This window comes from Rhizopus delemar, genomic scaffold (assembly GCF_000149305.1).
Source record: "Rhizopus delemar RA 99-880 supercont3.12 genomic scaffold, whole genome shotgun sequence".
NCBI lineage: Eukaryota > Fungi > Mucoromycota > Mucoromycetes > Mucorales > Rhizopodaceae > Rhizopus > Rhizopus delemar.
This window is the reverse complement of record NW_027137838.1, coordinates 1-13,981: the sequence shown is the minus strand read 5'-3', so window position 1 is coordinate 13,981 and position 13,981 is coordinate 1. Positions and strand designations below refer to the sequence as shown.

The following is a 13,981-nucleotide window of genomic DNA, read 5'->3' as shown; positions in this document are numbered from 1 at the left end:
CAGTTAGGATAAATGTTTGCGTGACTTAATGATGATCCGGTAAGTAATCGTCATTCCTTATTCAACATGCTCATATCATCAATAAACTATTTTACAACCACGTCATATATTTGACTATGTGAAGTTAATATGAATAAAGCTTAATATAAAAATCTAATCAAAGTCTTTTATTGATCTGTGTTGGGAATAATGTCATAAATGATTCCAAGTTATGTCAGCATATTATTTAGGATCATATGAGATTCCTTTTACTAAAATAAAGTGACTATAATCTTATGTATCCTTAACAAGGAGTATCCTCAACGATCAAAATTTTAAAGGGTTTCAGCTGCCACGCTCACCTCTATCCGCTTCGTCACCTGAGGCCTCTGCTCCAGTCAAGCTCATGGCATATGCAGATGACGTTGTCTGTTTTCTTGAAGATCCGGAAGACCTCATAATTCTCCACAATCATCTATCGACTTACTCTAGAGCTTCCAATGCAAAGGTGAATTTTCACAAAACCGAGGCTTTCTCACTATCCGGTTCTTCTGGCATATATCAGCTATTGTGGAGATCCCATTTGCATTCTCACAACATCTATTCTTGGCATGACCGTCGTTCTTCCTCATGTATTGTTTACCTCGGGTTTCCACTGTATACATCAGTCTCTCAACGTAACCAGTTCCTTGATAAGATCATTCAATCAATTGTCTCTGCTTGTGGAATTCACTCGCATCGTTCTCTTTCGGTCCGAGGTAGAGTCACTATTTTGAACTCCTTGATCCTGTCTCGTCTCTGGCATGTCCTACGGGTTCTATCTGTGCCCCAATCTTTTTTGAAACGCATACAATCCGCGGTTTCTTCTTTTGTGAACTTTAGGCAATTTCCTAAAATTGGTTTTACTTCTCTGTGTACATCGCGCCGCCTTGGTGGTCTCAGTGTACTTCATCCTGCTATTCAACAAGGTGTACTCCAGCTTCGCTGGCTCCTGCCACTTTTGGCGCTTTCCCTACAGCCACAATCTAGTACTTTTTGGACTGAATCAGATATTGGCTATTCTTTTGTACTTCCTCGTCTGGTTGACTTTTTTCTCTATCACTGTCTTCCAAACCATGGCTCCACTTCGCCTGACTATGACTATCGCATACAACTTTTGTTTGCTCACCTCCGTCCTAAAGCCCTTCGCCACATTGATAGCTCGTTTCGACTGCTTTTCTTCGCCATGGATATGCTTCCTCGTCCTTTTGAAGACGTTGGGTGATTGGCACTTCAGGCCACGATGGATAAATCATAATATCTACAGCTATAGCGGAGCTAGAATAACAATCCAAAAATAGAAACTAAGGTTATAAGGCAAGCAGAATCGAATGGCGCTGTTTAATTTTTGAAGTTCCGAATATTTCCCGATTTAGTCTAGAATAATGGGGCGTTTCTTATGTGAAGCACCTTTGTTCCCAGTTAGTTTTGTAACATTTGGTACATCGGTAATTTTCAAAAATAGTAAGCACCATATAATATTTTTAAACATGTTTAACGGTCTTCAAAATATTTATGGAAGTCCATTGGATGTTTATAAACCACTTTTTTCCAGAAATTACAAAATAGCTTAATTGGAAATATGGCTCATTTGAATCTTGATGTCACGAGTTCAATCCACCCAATGACCATTTTATACTTTTGCGATAACGGATTAAGTTTTCCCTTTTATTTATTTTACAGCTGAAATGTTTTTGTAGGTCACAAGAACTTCTTTTTGAGGGTTGATGTTGTGATAAAGAAGTCAAAAAAATGGTGTAACAAAGAAGTCAAAAAATGAAAAAAGTCAAGAAAATGTTAAAGGTCAAAAAAGTGAAAAAGTCAAGAAAATGAAAAAAGTCAAAAAGAAAAAAAAATTAACAATATAAATATCCCAACTATTTAGATGAAGAAAAAGGACAGTACAGTTCTACTCACATTTTTATTTTATATATTTTATTCAATAAACAGGCAACCTTCTCATAAAAAGTTCCTGATCCCTTTATTTTTTTTTATCTTTACCTTTATTTGATCTTAATTAAAAGATCTGGTAGTCACTACAGTACCTTACTTTAAAAATTTCAAGAAAAACTTCTCTAAAACACTCAACTCAAAACACAAACCAACAAAAAATAGCAATAGAAAAAATTAAAAGATAAAAGATTATAAAAAATGTTAAAAAGATAAAAAATGTTGAAAATATAAAAATGGTCAAAAAAAATAAGAAAAGCAAAAAAGAAAAAAAAATATCATACATATGTATATATCCCATCTTTTTGTGAAGAAATTGTTGGTCAGTTTAAATAAATCATATGTTTTTACGCAGTAAATAACAAACTTTAACAAGTCCCTGTTTACCTAAACTTTTTACTCTACTTTAACTTTTATCAAGAAACATCGTATTGATCTTACACATAAGATCTGGTGGTCACTACTTATCAAACATCTGCTTAAACCCTATATAAAACAACAACTTACAAGGCAATCACAACCTTAAATTAAGCTTTATAAGCAAACTTAACTCAAATTAACTCACTTACAGAAAGACAACCTTAAATAGCAGCATAACTATATGCTAACTTTAATTTGCAAAGCAAAAGCGCTATTATCATGTGCTCTTGCTTAATTATAATTTTTCTTTGCCTAAAAAGTACTCACTGTTGTGATTTTTTCACTGCACCTACCATGTGTTGTAGAACAGAGTCTGATCATAACGGACATTGAATAATCACAACTAAAAGAAGTATATTAAAATTGATAAAAGATAATAATTTAAATCTTTATTAAATAAAATATACTCTTCTTCTTTTTTATATAAAACTATCACTATTAGATTCATTCTATAAAGTAAACATGAATACTAAATAAGTCATGATCTTTACTATTCATCATTTCTGTAAATGAATAATAATGGATCAGGTACCTAGTCAACTTTGATCTGACTGGAGGCATTTCATATAAATATATCTTTCCTCTCATTGAAGATGGGACAATTCTCCCAGATCAGTTAAAGAACAATAAGATCTATAAAAACAACGAATTAAAATTTTTCATAATCGATTCAGTGATCATTCTTCAATCAAACGTGTCAATTATTGGATCTACGCTCATAACTACTCATTTACCCGCCAACTGATAGAAGAATATAAGTAGTAGACTTTGTAATGATTTCTTTTTAACAATTAAGATTGTCTTAAATAAAGTTCAGTCTCAAAAAGTATTCTTTTGGTTTATCTTTGTTATTACCTTTACCAGAACATAACACTATGAACTATAAACACACATCGAAAAACAAAAAAAGTAGCAAAGAAATGTACCAAATCCAATAAAAAATAATTTACAGTTTTTTTTTAATTCAAATTATAATGAGAATAACACATTTTATTAGAACATTTAAATTTAACTAAGAATAGATTTGTAATCAACAAAACATTATAAAAACGATAAGCATTAATATTTTTAAATGATATTCAAGAATAATATCACGATATTATATAACAGTATATAGGTTATTACTGTTGTAGAACAGTAACTGATTGTAGTTAGCGTTGATAAATATAAGTCTTAATACAAGATCATAATTAAAATAAAATAAAATACAAGTTTATTTAAATAAGATCATACAATCAATTCCAATTAAACATGTTCTTTTAAAATATGTATTGTATTCATGAGAGTTCTTTGATAAGAAGAAGTATCAACTAAAATAACCAAATCCAATCCAATGTCAGGAATATTGCTAATCTTTCACATAATTGAAATAACGCGTAAAATAACGTTATTCAAATCAGTGAGGAATTCCCAGAATAAAAGATAATCTATAACAGACATACAAAAGAACAAATGAAAAGTTTTCATAATCATAAATAGAGATGACACTTGATAAAGCACCTGAAAGAGTAGAAGAACGTTTACAATGCAAGATATCAAGTCATTCACTCAATAAGATATAAATATCTGCCTTCAATTAGAATAATTTTTACTTTAACTTAAACTGAAATAAAGATCAGACTCGAAACGTTCACAAACTGTTTCTTTATTTTTGTTTTTACCTCTTGTTTTCTATTATCTTAACAATTACAATTAGTTTTTTTACGACTAATGTTTGAACCATAATGAAGAAATAACGATATTTTAAGAATCGAGGAAGCAATGTGATCCTTACATAATATCAATGATGTTATTTAGTTAAAAAACTTAGTATCTATATTACATTCATCAAAAGATGCTTAGAAATAAGCTTCCATTTGGTATGCATGCTCGGACAGTGGATGATGCCACTTTGCAAGACATCCTTGTTATAGCATATACGCTAAGAACCCTAAATCGGTCGCAAAAATTTTGGCGGCCATATCGATGTTTCATATAACTGCCATACATCAGTAATGTTAGAATTCAAGAAACATACAAAGGAGTTGGCGATTGCTAATCCTTCACAAAAGTAAATGAGGGCAAGCTGAGGAAATCAGATGCTTACAGTGCCAGATGAGCTCCAAAATTCAATTTTTCAGATTCCATTCAAACTTCTACCCAATATAGCGTACTATTGGATAAGTCATTTCCCAAAGTCTCGGAGTGTGAAATCAAATATTCGCTCCGCAATCATAAAAAAAGTGCAGACATGCTATAAATTTAAGGGTCACATAAAATTGTTTCTATTCGATGGTTTTTAGTAAAAATTTGCATACCATAAGCTCTAACTGATTAAAGTATTTGTGCAAAATCTCCGCCAAAATCTCCGACATTTCTATTTTTTTATTGCTGTTTTTAACATATTTCTCTTCATCAAATACAGATATTTTAGCAAAGCTATAACGTCTATTGTTGGACCATATAGTTACACAAATTTTCAAAGTTTTATTAAAATCTGTGAAGAAGTCATTGATATAGTGCGTGCCCAAAAAAATTGCATACCGCCTATTTTCAAGCGCAGATATCTACAACAAATAGTCGGAATTGGAAAACGAAAATGGTACCAATCGATGCGCAATGACCAAAAATATATATTTCCATATTTGGAATGTAGTTATAGCGCCGATTGAACCGTAAATATCATGATTTATCCATCGTGGCCTGAAGTGCCAATTGTCCAAGACGTTGTGATTAATAGTCGCACGGCCATGTGTCTCCCTCTCTCCGATGTGTCTCTTCCTTCCAACAACACTCCTCTGTCTAAAACTACTGCTATCCTGCCTGCTTCTACTGCGTACATCATTGATGCCACTCATGGAAGAACGCGATCTAGACTCTCTACAGAGATATCTTCATTTCCTCGACTTTCTCGACGATTCTTGAAATTGGTGCAACTTGGCCAAGTTCTGTTGAAACCTTTCTTTCTAAGGACTTTTACCCGACAAACTTCGGCTGGCTCTGACCGCATCGATGCATCTCCCTTTCTTGAGGCTATGTCTTTGATTATTTGCCCTGCTGTTCCCAAGATCACGTCGAAACTGTATCGTCAACTATGCCTAAGCACAAAAAAACTCACAACTACACACCCTTCTCTGCCGGTTAAATCCTGGAAACAATTTTGGTCTTTTGAAATCTCCCACAAAAGTCGCAACGTGTGGTTCCGTTTATTACATAAAAAATTACCGTGCTTGTCTATTCTACATTCGTTTATACCAATCAAGTTTGTCACCTCTATTTGTTCTATTTGTTATACCGCTGTGGACGATCTATCACACTTCATGTTTCTTTGTCTTCCAAAACTTCTGGTATGGCAAACCCTATGGTCCGATTATTTTGATTTGAATTTCTCCAAGCAAACTCTTCAAGACGCGCTCCTTTTATTGCGCCTACCGTCTACCAAAAAATCTGTAGCTATTTCCTCAGCCTCCATTTTTGGTGCTATTATCCTAGCTATTTGGCGTAATCACTGGTCCTCTGTGTTCGATGATTGTCCATTCCGCTCTTCCTTGGTCATTCAGGCTGCTAGAAAATTGGTACGATTGTGTCTTCAAGAAAAGTTGCTACTCACGGGCATATCACCCCTTCCTCTTCCACATCTCTCTGAATAACCTTCTTCATTCCGAACTGTTAAACTGTCAGCAAACCACAAACAAGGTTAAAAAAAAAAAAAAAGGAAAACTTCCAATCAAAACAAAACAAAACTATACCCTAACATAAAATTTAAAAACCCAAAAACATTAAGTGACTTTATTTTGAAGTCTTCAATAAACAGTTGAGCTTTCTTTTGCTCCTTATAAAAAAAAAATATTTTGCGGACAATGATTTTTATTTAGCGGACAATGGTTTTTATTTTGCGGATAATAAATTTCATTTTGCGGATGGTGCATTTTTCATTTTTTTGCTTTACTTCACTACAAAATGTCTATTTACAGTGTACCAGAAGAGTATATGCATTGTTTTAATGTTTTTGATGAGATTCCAGATTATGAACCAATGGAAGTTGAGAATATAAATGACTTGTACCAAACAACTGAATTAGAATGGCATCACTGGAAAGGACCAAATGAAGATGAGAGTGTGCCTGAACCGGCAGTCAAAAAGCTTTTGGATTTAAAGAGCTACCAGGTATATCGTCAGATCTTGGAGAATGAGCACCATTCAAAAGCAGAAGAGCAACCAATAACTGTGGAAATTCAGAATGACTTGAAGCAATCTAGAAAAAAAATTGTATCAAAAAAAACTCGAGGAGCGTATAGAACCTACTCACCCGAACAAGTACAGGAGCTTCTTGATCTTGTTATTGAAGAAGGACTTTCTGCAAGAAAAGCAGGCGCAATTGTTGGAATTGTTGAGCGAACAGCACAAAATTATGTAAAAACTTATAAGGAAGATGATGAAAAACGCTTGCCAGGTGGTAGAAAGCAACGAGTAAGTTGGGAAAGAAAACTTCAGCCTCATCACACCAACTTCCTATGCGTGTTTTATGAGAAGAACCCACAGGCTGTACTCTGGCAGGCAAGGGATGCACTACTTGAGGCTTTTAGCGAAATCCAATCAATCACGTTATCTGGCCTTCATAGACATCTCGTCTTACATGCTTCTTTAACTCTTAAGAAACTAGAAGCAATTGTATCTTCAAGAAATACTCTTGGTAATCTCCAAATACGTAGAGACAGGGTTCTTGAGTGGAAAAGTGATGAAAATATGAACTGGCATAAAAACTGTGTTTTCATTGATGAGGCAGGTTTTAATATGCATATTCGTAGAAACTTTGGTAGATCTAAGAGGGGAATGCCTGCTAAAGCAGTAATACCTGCAAACAGAGGCATTACAGTATCAATAATTGGCGCTATTTGTGAAAAGGGAGTGATTGATCTTACTCTTCGTAAGCCAAAGGCTGTTCAGAAGAAAACGAATAGTAACAAGAAAAGAAAAAGAGAAAATGACAAGGCTGAAGTTGTTGAAGCAAATGCTAGGATAGGTACTCGTAGTGAGCATTTCATAGAGTTTTTGATCGGTGTCATGGACACTTTGGATCAATTCGATATGAAAGGGCGTAATGCCTGCTAAAGACAGTAATACCATGCAAACAGAGGCACTTACAGTAATCACATAATTGGCGTTATTTGTGAAAAGGGAGTGATTGATACTTACCCTTCGTAAGCCAAAGGCTGTTCAGAAGACAAACGAATTAGTAACAAGAAAAGTAAAAAGAGAAAATGACAAGGCTGAAGTGGTTGAATGCAAATGCTAGGATAGGTACTCGTAGTGAGCATTTTACGAGAGTTTTTGATCGGTGTCATGGACACTTTGGATCAATTCGATATGAAAGGGCGTTATCTTGTTATGGACAACGCTGCCATTCATAAAGTCACTGAGGTTAAAGACCTCTTTCATCGCGCGGATATAAAGTTATATACTTGCCACCTTACTCACCATTTTTGAATCCTATTGAATTATTCTGGTCTAAAGTAAAAGGAGGAATTAGGAGAGATTGCTTGAATTCAAATGACAATCTAAGCACGAGAATTATTGAATCAGCTAAAACTGTATCAGTTGATGATTGTGTAAATTGGATAAATCATTCATATTCGTTTTTCGATAGATGTCTGGCCCTTGAGCCAATGCTTTAAAAATGTACCATCCGCAAAATGAAATTTATTATCCGCAAAATAAAAACCATTGTCCGCAAAATAAAAAAAGTCATCCGCAAATTTACAGTCAAAAACCAATACCTTCAATCTTGCCTTTTTCGTTTTTTTTTTTTTTTTTTTTTTTTTTTTTTTTTTTTTTTTTTACATATTGTACAGTAGCGGACAAAACTGGTGCACAAAAATTAAAATCAGCATTGCATCTCCACTATATGTCTGCGACATTTGTGACATATGCCGTCTGAAATGCAGTCTAAAATATGCATTATGCTAGGTAAACCGGAACTGTGCCGGACATCCTTCAGGAATAAGGTCATTTTTAGTGATTTTTTGAATATTTCAATTTTCGCCAAAAATGTAGCACTTGTCTAGCCTTCTTTCAAATCTACCCATTTCTTTCTAGTTTGCTGTAAAATTTTATAATACACTAGTGCATTCCAATAGCTTTTAAAAAATATATAAACCCTTGCCTAATTCGTATCTCTCTATGAATTTCACTTCTTATTTTTACCCTATTCATTTTAACAAAGTACCAGCACCCTATGCCCAAAAAAATCAGCAACGATAAAAGAGAAGCTGTGAAATCTGGAATACGCTCAGGTCGTACGACAATGGATATTTCTAGAACAACAGGAGTCTCTAAATGGACGATCAACAGGATAAGAAAGAAAGAAAAGAACATCAAGGCTCGTAACCGTGGTGGTCGACCGGTCGTAGTTAAAAAAATAACTAATGCAATTATCCGTCTAAAGTTTCGACAAGGACTCTTACGCACAGCTTCTGATGCTCAGCTCTTTTTGAGGTCCTTAGGATACAGTATTAGCAAACAGTCGGTCAGAAGGCTTCTTAGAAAGATAGGCTTCAAGTCTGGAATTAAGAAGTACAAGCCTTTCATCAGCTATACAAACCAGAAAAAGCGATTGAAGTGGTGTCGCGACAAAACATCATGGACTGTGGAGGACTGGAAGTCTGTGATCTTCAGCGATGAGACCAAAATCAATGTTTGGGGTGCCGATGGTATACGCTACTATTGGAAGCAAGTCGATCAACCTTGGCGATCCTTTCATGTTAATCAAACAATGAAGCATGGCTGTTTTGCCAAATATGAAATAGAAGACAAAAACTACAAAAAGACGATAGTTGTGAAACTAAAGATTATATATATGACTTTATTAATAAAAATATTGAGGGTATTTATACTTTTTGAATGTCTGGGTCTTTACCGCTATTTCAATTGATCGGTTAAAAGAATGATATGGAATATAAGGAAGGATAGTGGATAATCAATAGCCGCTGTCTACTTGACGAATCAAGGGACAATGAAGTAATTAAACTATTGATCTAACGATAATTATAGAATAGGATTGAACTGCCGTTGTTGTAATCAGGTTCCGATATAGTCTTTTAGAACGCTGGTAGGACAACAGGGCAAGATTGGCTATTGCAGAATTCTCACGTTTATTAATAGAGATCTGGTTAGACTATAATTCTGTAGTATCCAAGTTTATCCATGAATGTTCACTTTATTAGTTGTGTGGATACAACAATGGCGGCGGATCTGTTATGCTTTGGGGCTGTATTACATCTCGAGGACCAGGACATGCTTGTCGAGTATATGATGGCACAATGAATTCAAAATTATACACCCATATTTTGTCTACTACGTATCAAGAAAGCCTAGCATATTATGGTTTGAAACATTGTGATGTTTTGTTTCAACATGACAATGACCCAAAGCACAAGTCAAGGCATACCACTAACTGGTTATCTGATAATGGGATATCGGTATTAAAAGATTGGCCGCCACAAAGTCCCGATCTAAATCCTATTGAACATGTTTGGCGACAGTTAAAGTCAAAGCTGTCTCAATACGATACCACACCAAGAAGCATAGACGATCTCTGGAAAAGAATCGATAAAGAGTGGAACTCTTTTACTGAAAGTGATATGCAGCCATACTATGAAAGCATGCCAAAACGAATTAGTGCTGTTATCAAAAGACGAGGCAATTATACGAACTTTTAGGTTTTAATCACTTTTATGGTTTTTTTTAAAAATATCTATTCTTATAAATAAAAGCTTGGTTCTCCCTCATTTTTGGCAATGCAATGATTAAACTTTGCACAATTTGCAACATTTAGTACGCCTTCCATCTGATATAGTTTCATAGATATTGCAACTGTAATGAGCAAGTAATGGTAGCTTATAGCTGAAAAAAAGTTTTGTGCACCAGTTTTGTCCGCTACTGTATATTTTCAGCGAAAATCACCCAAAATAATCGCCTTTTTTGGACGTAGGGAGTAAAATATTTCCTGAAAAGGTAAAGACTCCTGATAATTAACTGGAATTTTGTAAAAATGATAATAAAGTTGCGAAAAATAAACACACTTCAAAATACGCTCAAAGATCATGGAATCACGTACAGTAGGCCAAAAAACTGCTGCAAGGAATTGCAAAATTCATGTTTTACAGCTGCTTGTCCATGGATACTGCACCAAACTATCTCGAACTTTGACTGTTTGTACCTCAATAGAAAGTGCGTTTATTCGTCGATTATCGGATATGGGCAATGTTTATTGGTGGAATTTGATACTGCTAAAGGTAGTATTTTAAACATCCGGTATTTTTTACTTGTTTGCATATGTTTGAAATAATGAATTTTAATACAACCCAACCGGTTGCCATCACAATTTTTCTCACTTTTGACGTGATTAGAATGTTATCTGTACTTAAGAGTGCTTACAATTCCTTTATTTTAAGTTCTATATTCCCTTGTTTAAATTATTTCTCGTTTTTAGCCTCTCGTCAATTGCATGCATAAATCACTGTCAGAGGAGAAAGTAAACGATCTCAAACAGACATTAACCGGATCCACATCAAAATATGATATTGCTAAGGAGACTGGATTACATGAATCAACTGTTAGTAGATACTTTATAACGTTGTTTTCAAGTAGGACAGTGAGCACAGGTGATAGACCTGCAGTAGTCTCCAAAGTGACGAAGCGGTTAATCAAAAGAAAAGTCATTGAACGGGTTTTAAAGGCTTCTAAAGAGGTGTACCGGGAGCTGGTTGGATTTGGCTATGATATATCATACCAGTCAGAAATTAACGTACTGAAACCAATGGAGTTCCATTTTCTGATAGAAAAAAAGAAGCCATTTCAGACAAAAACGCATACGTAGCATCAGTTAGAACGGGTCAAGGAGCATCAGGATTAGGCAGTGAGTGACTGACAGCAAACAGTGTACTTTAATGAGACCAAGCTCAGCGTATAGGGCTTTGATGATGCTGATCACTATTGGAAACGGCCAAGTGACCTTCTTCAACATCATGACCTGGATTTTGCAATCAATCACGGAGCTAGCAAAATGATGCCCTGGGGTTGTATAATCTCTGAAGGACCAGGATATGCTTGCTAAATTTACGATGGAAACTTGAACTCGGGTGTTTACCAGCATATTTTGAACACTACGCTTCGTGATACTATGAAGTACTACAATTTCGACTGGTCCAATATTTAGTTTTAGCATGATAATAACACAAACCACAAGGCATAATCTACAATAGCCTAGTTATGTAGTCACCAAGAGAGCTATATTAACGATTGGCCAGCTCAGAGCCCGGACTTAAATTCAATCGAGCACGTATGGCATCCATTGAAGTTGTAGCTCAATTATTACGAACGTAGAGCAAAGAACACAGATGTGCTTTGGGAACGAGTTGATGAAATATGAATTGACTTCGATAAATAACTTTGCCAAAGGCATGTAGATAACATTTTGAAAAGAACTCAAGAGATTATTAATAGAAAAGGAGGTTCAACTAAATATTAATAAATAAGTTCATTCCGTTCAAATTTTCGTTTTTCCAAATTTTCAAATTGCGCATCTCATACTTCCTTCAATACTTATCCAATAGGGCATAAACTCTTTCGGATTTTTCAAGACATGTAGAAGATTTACTATGTGGGAACAGAGGCAGTTTGTGCCATTGTAACAGGATGTGCGCTACAAAAACCAAGAAAAATGGATTCCTTGCAGCAGTTTTTTGACCTACTGTATATATGTATAATATATTTTTTTCTTTTTAGCTTTTCTTATTTTTTTGACCTTTTTTATATTTTCAACATTTTTTATCTTTTTTAACTTTTTTCATTTTTTTAATTTTTTTTATCTTTTTGACTTGACTCGGCTAATCTCTGTGCATCTTCATTGCCATTTTCGTTACAATATAAACAACTCTCTTGTGAGTCATAGCTTGTAACTTGTTGAACATGAACTTCATTAAAAGGAAAGCAACACAAATATCCATATATAGAATAAAAAGATATGACAAAAGTGTGACAGAGATTAAAAAGATATGAAAAGGAATTCCGGCCTACCAGATTCGAACTAGTGACCTAAAGATGACAGATTAACTACAGTCTTCCGCTCTACCAACTGAGCTAAGGCCGGTTTCGATGTTTGATAAAAGCTATAGTATTTGGTGTCACGCCTAATCACGTGATTGGTCACTGCAAATAATATAGAGACTTTGACCTAGATTCTTAACAGACCTGACAATCATAGATCCGTAGATTTTATAATTTTTTTATGAGAAACCATTATATCTTGCTGTATTACACCTTTTTTAATTTTGAAAAAAGATTTAGGTGCGAAAAAAATAAAGAAATTTAACAATGTTTTTGTTTTTTTTTTTGTAGGGTAAGTATTCATAAAGTTATTCATGTTTTAAAAAAGTGGTCGTGGCTGTGGCTGTGGTTATACCCTAAAATCCTTGGGTTGTCTGCTTAATTTCATAATTTGGGTAGAAACACTAACCGCACCCCATTCATAGCTAAAGGATGTAAAACCGCATTGCACGGTAGAACTAAGGTTGAGTACCACTATGAGTTTCGAACCCTCCTCTCTTAACTAAAACAACCGTAACCTTGCCACTAAGTCAAACAAAAGTCTAACTTAATATTGAACTTTAGAGTATTCAGTACAACGTATAAGGTTGTTTTGGCCAAAACAAATAATTGTTCGAATTCTTTTGGTCACTGCAAATAATTGCTCGAATTGGTTTGTTAAAGCATGTCGCTAGATTGAACATTTCGTGGTTAAGAGATTGTTATGGTTTTGGGCAAAAAAATTAACTCCCGATGTATTGGTCATTTTCGAATGTCGAAGAAAGCTTCAAGTGCGAAAAAAATAAAGAAATTTAACATGTTTTTATTTCATTTGTAGGGTAGATATCCATAAAGTTATCCACGTTTTAAAAAAGCGTCTTTGCTTTTTCAAATGATCTTTTTTTGGTAAGCCTGTTCCCCTCTATTGTTGAAAGACGGACATTTTCTTTTCTTTATTTCTGAGAGTAAAATGCGGAAATCAAAAGCAATTTGCGATTATTTTGCTTAGGAGTATACATATTAGGAAGGTGATTTATGATTTTTAGCGTAGGTTATTATAAACGTGCTATTGAACGTAACAAAATAGTCATGTTTATGAAAAAAAATTGAACTGGTAAAGAAAAAGACTTGGTTAAAAAAAAGACTTCGTAAAAAAAAAGTCTAGCTATAGAAAGTTCATTGTTCAATGAAAACAGTAATCTAGCAACAAATATACTTTATAGAAATGCAAATGTCTTTACATTATAATAAAAGAATACATGTGTGCTTTAAAAAGAATAAAATAATAAAGAAGCTCTGCTAACATTTTGTTACAAGGCAGTTATAATTAACAAATACATACAAATACTTTTTGTTTTTCAGTAAATAGACCACTTTATTATTTTTTATGACAAATAATATAAAAGAATATATATCTTTAAGCTTATACTCGTTCATTACTTACTTTATGTTTGCACATGGGTTTAATTTACCATTAGCCATTAGAGATGTGGGGCAATGACAACTTTCTTTACCAAAAAGAACTTTT

The 13,981-nt window shown here is 34.2% G+C and overlaps 4 protein-coding genes and 1 non-coding gene across 5 annotated transcripts; 4 read left to right on the top strand and 1 right to left on the bottom strand.

The window, feature by feature from the left end:
* Positions 1-385: 385 nt before the first annotated feature.
* On the top strand, positions 386-1,243 carry RO3G_13298 (uncharacterized protein; the record flags this gene model as incomplete). The annotated part of the gene is made up of 1 exon (XM_067667882.1): positions 386-1,243. The coding sequence occupies one exon, from the start codon at positions 386-388 to the stop codon at positions 1,241-1,243; it is 858 nt and encodes a 285-aa protein (XP_067523983.1).
* A 3,808-nt stretch (positions 1,244-5,051) lies between these two features.
* Positions 5,052-6,017, top strand: RO3G_13297 (uncharacterized protein; the record flags this gene model as incomplete). The annotated part of the gene is made up of 1 exon (XM_067667881.1): positions 5,052-6,017. The coding sequence occupies one exon, from the start codon at positions 5,052-5,054 to the stop codon at positions 6,015-6,017; it is 966 nt and encodes a 321-aa protein (XP_067523982.1).
* Positions 6,018-6,327: 310 nt separating this feature from the next.
* Positions 6,328-7,479, top strand: RO3G_13296 (uncharacterized protein; the record flags this gene model as incomplete). The annotated part of the gene is made up of 1 exon (XM_067667880.1): positions 6,328-7,479. The coding sequence occupies one exon, from the start codon at positions 6,328-6,330 to the stop codon at positions 7,477-7,479; it is 1,152 nt and encodes a 383-aa protein (XP_067523981.1).
* Positions 7,480-8,671: 1,192 nt separating this feature from the next.
* Positions 8,672-10,085, top strand: RO3G_13295 (uncharacterized protein; the record flags this gene model as incomplete). Its single annotated transcript, XM_067667879.1, has 2 exons — positions 8,672-9,077; positions 9,733-10,085. The coding sequence occupies 2 exons, from the start codon at positions 8,672-8,674 to the stop codon at positions 10,083-10,085; spliced, it is 759 nt and encodes a 252-aa protein (XP_067523980.1).
* Positions 10,086-12,434: 2,349 nt separating this feature from the next.
* Positions 12,435-12,517, bottom strand: RO3G_19164. The gene has a single exon. It is a non-coding gene; the product is annotated as a tRNA-Tyr (tRNA).
* Positions 12,518-13,981: the final 1,464 nt, after the last annotated feature.